The sequence below is a fragment of the Vollenhovia emeryi genome, unplaced genomic scaffold, assembly GCF_000949405.1.
Source record: "Vollenhovia emeryi isolate VEMERY1.0 unplaced genomic scaffold, V.emery_V1.0 DF939128.1, whole genome shotgun sequence".
NCBI lineage: Eukaryota > Metazoa > Arthropoda > Insecta > Hymenoptera > Formicidae > Vollenhovia > Vollenhovia emeryi.
The window spans coordinates 2,694,265-2,701,352 of record NW_011967238.1 but is presented as its reverse complement, the minus strand read 5'-3'; the positions used below and the strand labels follow the sequence as shown (position 1 = coordinate 2,701,352).

The 7,088-nt window shown below is 44.4% G+C and overlaps 1 protein-coding gene across 1 annotated transcript in view; it reads left to right on the top strand.

Annotated features, from left to right (window-relative positions):
• The first annotated feature begins 253 nt into the window (after positions 1–253).
• LOC105568659 overlaps positions 254–7,088 on the top strand; it is a 68,975-nt gene continuing 62,140 nt past the window's right edge. The window contains exon 1 of the mRNA XM_012024494.1: positions 254–1,946. Coding sequence (XP_011879884.1) covers positions 1,830–1,946 — 117 coding nt within the window. The 5' untranslated portion in view covers positions 254–1,829. The remainder of the gene's footprint in view (positions 1,947–7,088) is intronic.

Genomic DNA, 7,088 nt, shown 5'->3' with positions numbered 1-7,088 from the left:
CGCGGGTTGATTCCATCCCACCAGCGTTTATCCCTTCCCGTTTGCATCTCGCAATTTGCAACATCTTTATCGCGCGATACAGGGTTCCACAAGGCGACCACAACCCCACGGCGAAGCGGTGGGGAGTGACAGTCCCGTGGACCATCCCATATTGTCTCCGTTTTCAGATTCCCTCGCGATCCTCCGTCGCTCTTCCGCCCACCGTCGTTATTCCCCGCTCTCCCCCACGCTCGTTCTCTCTCTCTCTCCCCCTCACACTCCGTTCGTTCTGGCGTCGCGACGGAGGAAGGACGGACGTGGCGTGCCGTGCTGTGCCGAACGAGGACCAGCGCAGCACAGAGCAGCTGGAACGTCAGAGTGCCCTCCGACTTCGTCGCGTACACATCCCTCCCTGCGGAGATCGCCGGCTACCTATCGGCGACGTGTTGCGAGTCGCGATCGCGTACGCATACGCGGAGCAGGAAGCGCGCGGCACGGTGATCCATACGCCTCTTCCATTTATCCGTCTATCGCACGCCGGTGGATAACGCTTGTGATACTGTCCGAGAAAGCCCGCTCGCTTTCGCAGTCGCGAGAAGGGGGGCGAAACGGAAATTGAAAACGACGGCGCAGCAATCCGACCGGCGGATCGGGAGAGGGAGAGAAACTGAAGTTCATTCCGCGCGGAATTGCGGAGCTCGCCTTCAGGTTTCTCTCGATTGCATCGCCACGGTATTTCTGTCCGTATCTCGAGAATTATCTCCGAGGAACCGTCGACGGTAACGTCCGGTTTGATTATTGGGGATTTTACTGCGCGGGTGGATACCCTCTGGAAAAATCGAGGCCCTTTTTTTTCTCTCCAGGATATCCGCGGAGGAAGCTCCGCGCGATCGTTCGCAGGATTCCGGAGCTGCTCGCTGCGTGTCACGTCGCTCGATACGATCGTTCAATAGGAGTCTCCGGTCAAGTGGCACAAAATACTTAGCGGTTTTCTCCCGAATAAAAAGCGGATGATTCACGTACCGAGAACCAGTCGTCGACTTAGGATGGACATCTGGAAGAAGCGGCGTTCGTAAAAGTTGTCAGTGTTGATGGTGCGCGTTTCTTCACGGTACTTGACGGTGCTGCGATTTTCTCGCCGCAAACCGCGGGCGAATTCGACGAAAACCCAAGTGCTTGGACGCGCGGTGGGAGCTCGGGAGAGATCGAGCACGAAGAAGAGAATGCGCTGAAGGAGCCTTGATTACTGCGGGTCAAAAGCGGGGCGGCCTGTAGGCGCGCTGGACATTAAGTTCAATCGCTTCGGCATCGAGCACGGGACGGGCAGATAGTGCAATAGTGATAAGGCGCGGGCGAGTGAGCGAGCGAGACGGAGAGAGAGTTGGATAGAAGTCGCGTGACCTGGTCAACTTGGTGAATACGAGTGCGATATCGCTATGCTGCGACGGAGAGGCGCTTTGCCGTTTCAGTAGAAAGAAACCTTAAGCGTAACGTGTCTCGCGAGGGGAGAAGAGAATATATACTCGAGTCACTTTCAAGTATCGCTCGAGGGGGCGATGCTCGCGGCGAAAAATGCCAAAGTGAAGAGCGGAAATCTCTTTTGAAGCGTATTACGGGGCCGACGATAACGCCGACGGAATTAAACAGATGTAACTGAAGCACTCGCGTGGAAGAGCAACGTGTATACGGGCGCGCGTAGGTAGGAGACGGGCCCCGAGCGGCGCGGAAAGAGAAAGAAGAAATCGAGAGATCTGACGTCCGCGCGGTGCGGAAGCGGCTCTATTAATTGCCCGTCGCAAGTGGGCTTTGTAAGGCTCGCGCTTAATTAGTTCGGGGTTCTAACGTGAACGATGAAGTGGTGCGTGTTGGTGTTGGTGCTCGCCGGTCTGACTAGGGCCGATAATGCCGTCGATACCGTCTTCAATTGTCCGGAACTCAATGCTCAAGATGAGATAGACCTCGACAAGGTACGTGCGCTGTCGTTATCACCGTTCGCTGTCGCTCCGCGAACACGGCGGAGGTACGGGTGCAAATAAGTATTTGCGCGTCCCGCTCGTCACCCCGCGGTGGATCATTTTGAAAACGGGAGGCGGTACATCACCGCGTGAAACGGCCACGTCGGAGCGCGTTCTGCCAGTTTGTACATGTGGAAAGTAAAGCGGCAAAGTGCTCCCTCCTCGCGCGAAATTATTCCCCGGGAAATACGGGACGGGCGAACACGCCTCCTTATCCTTGGTAATTTTTAATAGTCTTCCGCAGTACATTAGTTGTGTAATTACCGGCGTTCGTCTCTCTTCCACGCGCCTGCTCTGGGGGGGAAGAAAAGACCGCAGCCCATTTTGGGGCCCACAATTAGCGATCGAATTATTTCGATTGCTCGCAACTCTAATGTTTTACGAATTTTACCCCGCGTAAGGGCCTGAGCAGGATGGCTGTCTTGTACTTTTAAGACTTAAGACAGTTATTGTGCGTTACCTCAAGACAAAGACTTAAGACATAAAACATTGTCTTAAGGCTGTCTTAAGAGTATAAGACTCAGGCCCTAACTAAAAATCGCAATCACCTATTCTATATCTATATCCAAGATTTTTAGGTAATACTAATCGATTCTCTCGATTAGTTCCGTCGATTCAGTAACGCAAAGATAATTTTCACTTAAGAGGCGCTCGAACTGAAATGTTAAGTTGCTTAACTACAAGAAAAAAAACGGTCAAAATTTTTCCCAGAGTATACGAGTTACAGACAATCCAAATAATTCGATTACTAATTGTGGGTCCCCAAAATGGGTTGCTGACTGTCTCTTTTTTTCCCCCAGAGCGTATAAATTTAACTTACTCCCGACACACAACCCGAAGGGCGATAATTACGGGAGATCCGAGGCTTGTTTTTACGACGTGTATAGATAATAACGTTAGTCCGGTTGTTACGGATTACGTAAGGCGGCGCTCGAATAAAACGTCTCGGTAACGGGATAATATATCAGGCTTTTAATATGTTCCCCGTCACCAGCATTACCCGATGCCCGCCGATAATTCACCGGTGCGTCATAAGCATCACTCGTGGCGGCCGGGGCATGCATTTGCCTTAATATAACTTTCGCCGCCGGAAGTATCGGGTAAGAAAAATGTTTGTCGTTGCGTACAAACGCCATTACCCACGCCATTACGCGACATCGGACAGGCGTAATTGAAATTTGTCAACGTGATTTCACGTACTGCCGCGCGACACACGCTGATTTCACGTTAATTAATTATTTCGTTCAATTTTCACCTCTCATTAAATAAGGATAAACTCTATCAATACATTATACCGCCGTGCCAATTTATCCTAGCCTAACACGCTCGTTCCGTACATTAGTAAACACGTCATATAAATGTGCCTAAAATATTCATAAATGTTATATTGGTCGCTCGCTGGAACGCAATTTCGACCGCGTAATCGAAAACGCGGAAATAAGTCCCGTTTAATCAATCGTCAGGAAAACTTGAAACGCGAGATCGCAGCTTATAATAAATCGGATCCCAAACAAATTTAGTCTAACAAATGTAATAATGGGAGTGTCGTGTTTCAAGTAACTTGTTTTATCGGCGAAAAATAGTATAACCGGTCATATATGGACGTAGGAAAACAGAGGAGTCGTTGAAAAAGGCTTGTTAACTCGGTGATATTTAGCTTCAAACTCGAACCTTTGTGTTATATTCAAGCGTATGTACAGAGCCCAACCCAATTTGCTCGGGCTACAGATTTTACATGCCGAGCTAAAAGAGACGGGAAGAACGACGTTCGTCGGAGCATCGATATTTATCGCGCGAGCGATCGAAAAATTAAAGAACTCGGGCGAATTAAGTTTAAAGGGCGCAACAAAAGCCGCTTTTCGTTTCAAGTTGAAGTGCGGATTCGAACCGACAGATTTTTTTATCTAACCGATCGGGTCTTTATTCGTAAAATATGCATTTCAAAGATATCCTAAAGAGAAAATGAAAAAAAAAACGCTAATCTTGTTAGCGTATCGTTCGTATGCGCGATGTATATGCTCGCGCACTGTATATGCATGTACATGCAACATGACACGTCCATTGATTAAACCAGATTTAACGGCGCTGTGTGTCACGGCCTCAAAAAGCAGGTCAACCGTTTCTTCCTTAACAGAAAAAAAAGCCACCGAAATTTATTTCACCGGTTAATGGACGTGCGCGAATTTGCATTTTTGTACTACATGAAATGTCACTTTCAGCTCACGTCGCGCATCTATTTTTTAAGTAATAAAAGCGACTTACGTGATTAAACAGACCGAGATACGCGAGCCGTCACTAACGAGATCCTAATACCGCGAAGTCACGGCGGATGGAAAAAACAGTGGTTTTTTTCAAAACGCCACCTGTTTTTTTTAGCGCGGAGGATGCGGCTGTATGCAATTGGTGTTACAATTGGACGGTACAATCGTTATGGACGAACCGCATAATGGTCCGCAGTTGGGCGCAGCTTAAAGTATCGTTAATTCAAAACAATTACGAGTTCCTGGCATGCTGCCTCTACGAAGTTGTCGAGCCGCCCCGGCTTATGTGTTATAGTTACATACGGAGTGCATTAAGTGCCGGTCATAATTTAAACGACCGCGTCGCAAGACTTGTAATTCCGATCCCACGAGATTAGCCTTACATGTAATAAATGAGCCACTTTTTACCACGCGCATAACTCCCCGTGATGCAGCGATACGCGGCGGGACGTTGGCGTAACGCCATGAAAAAATTATTAAACGTACGCTAGAGCTGCAAAGAGCGACGCCGGCCGATCAGATCGAAGGCAAGATTATCGGAGTTGAGGAGTACTCGAACTCGAATTATCGCGAGTATTCGAATTTGGTGGAACTATGCAATTCGTTAAGTGAAACACCAATTAGCCCGACATGTCCGATATGCGCGGATTTCGATACGGATTATCGATACTTGTTAGCCACACGATGCGTCGAGTTATCAAAGTCGTGCTCGGCTTAGAGAATCACGCGGGGCGCATTAAGTGGTCGTTATGAATTAAATCGTCGCGTTCAAGACCGTTATTTCAATGGAGCAAGGTTACGCTAATGTGACTAGGTGCCGCGCCTTCTAAGTATTCGATACATTAGCGGCGATCAATAATCTTAAGGCACCTATAATTACAGCGCATATTCAACATTTATCTAAGAAAATACATTATGCTCCCGAGTCGAAATTTTGGCCCTATGTTGAACCTTTAATTCTATTATGTAGTAGGACCTAAGACAGTAAAAGTACAAAAAGACAGCAAGTACAAAATTTACTCCTACTTTAAAACCGATAGTGTCGGAAATTTCTACTTTTGCCAATTTAGCATTAAAGTAGGTCCTTTTAAGTAGGAGCTAAAGTAAATTTTTAGAATTAAAGATTCCAGGGAGGAGTGAAAAAATATAATGTCATCGAAGTAGGTTATTGCCGGTCTATGTAAGTGTAAATTATCCTTCAAAGTGTCAAAATAGTACCAAAATTTTGACTCGGGCCCTTCGTTAAAATATTCTTAATTGCTTATATATTCTATTTATAATATATGTAACTTTTTGTATAAGTTTGAATATGAACCGTTTAATATGAATTCGCTGGAAAAGTCGCTTATTTTAGGAATCTTAAATAGTTGACTCTGCAGTACAGCAGAAATTTTAATGAAACGTTTTTATGATTTAAATTTAATGAGTTAGAACTTTATTTCCGTATCAGCGCCATGCCGGGGCTAATTGCTGAGTTCACTTGGAAATTTGTATATCAAAGTGATATTAAATTAATTATTTCTACATTATTGAACTTCATTTGTTAGGAATGCTTTGACATTGGACGATATTTTTATCCGCGCGAAATTTAAGTTAAAATAAGTTTGATTTAATTTTTTAATAAATTCCACTTTACTCCGCAAAATTATTGGCATGAGCATAAATTAGTCGAGCCATCTTACGTAAAACTTGAAGAACAATGTGTGCAAAAATGACGTATGTATGTAACTCTTGTCGGAAGAGAAATAAAGTATTGATGTAAAAATTACAGCCATTTTTTATCTTTTTCCCGTAGCAATTATTTCGACACGAATTTATTTTATTGCTTCGTTGCGTGCAACCAATTTTCAAGCAAATGTGAATTTATTGTGAGTTCAATTATTTCGGTTTCTCCTTCCCCTGCTACAAATTAAAAAGGGAGAGAAAGAGAAGCAAGCAAGCGGCAATTACGAAGACGTATCGTGCACACATTCAAGGATAGAACTTTACAAGAATTTTCTTCCCCGTCTATTCCATAAGCTATCTTATATCTTCGTTTCAATGCCGTTAAATTAACGTCCAAAAAGCTACCCTTTTTTATATCTTTGCCTACATACTCCGCACGAACTGGACTTACGTTACATTATTATCAAAAGCCCCGATTGTACAGCGAAGGTTTCTCTCTAGGTTTCGTCTTCCTTCAATAGGGCTCCTATGAACCGCATCCTACAGTTGTGTAATGAGCCAAGGAAAAAGGACCAGATTATCTATAATGTATAAGAGCAGAAAAACAATGTATCTATATCTCAGAAAAGCAAAACATACAGAGATAGCGAGGGAGAGACAAGCAGAAGATGCTTGGAATAGATTCGAGTACATCGTATCTTATAACCACATAAATTATACTTTTATTTATTCTGTGACAAGAAGTCAATAATAAAATTCAGTGGTCAAGCGATATACATATACGTGTATGCTCTGAAAGAAAGAGTTGATACGATTATAAACTAAAACAAAACTTTAGAATTTTAAATGTCTCTCTCTCACATTGAGAGAAAAAAATAGTCATTTTTGGACCCAACCATATTTTTATAATTGCATGGACCAATATTGTGTTTATGAGAACTATAATATTGTTAGGTCAACCATAAATTACGTTGGAGGAATTATAAAAATATGGGTCCAAAAATGACTATTTTTTTCTCTCTGTGCAGTTTAAGATATAAATAACTGCTGGCCAATTCGCGAATTTACACGAACGTATGAGACAATTTGTGCATCGCGAATAATTAACTTTAAATACCTATTTTGAAATTTCGGAGATCGTTTGTCAGTACTTTCAGGCAGAGGGGCG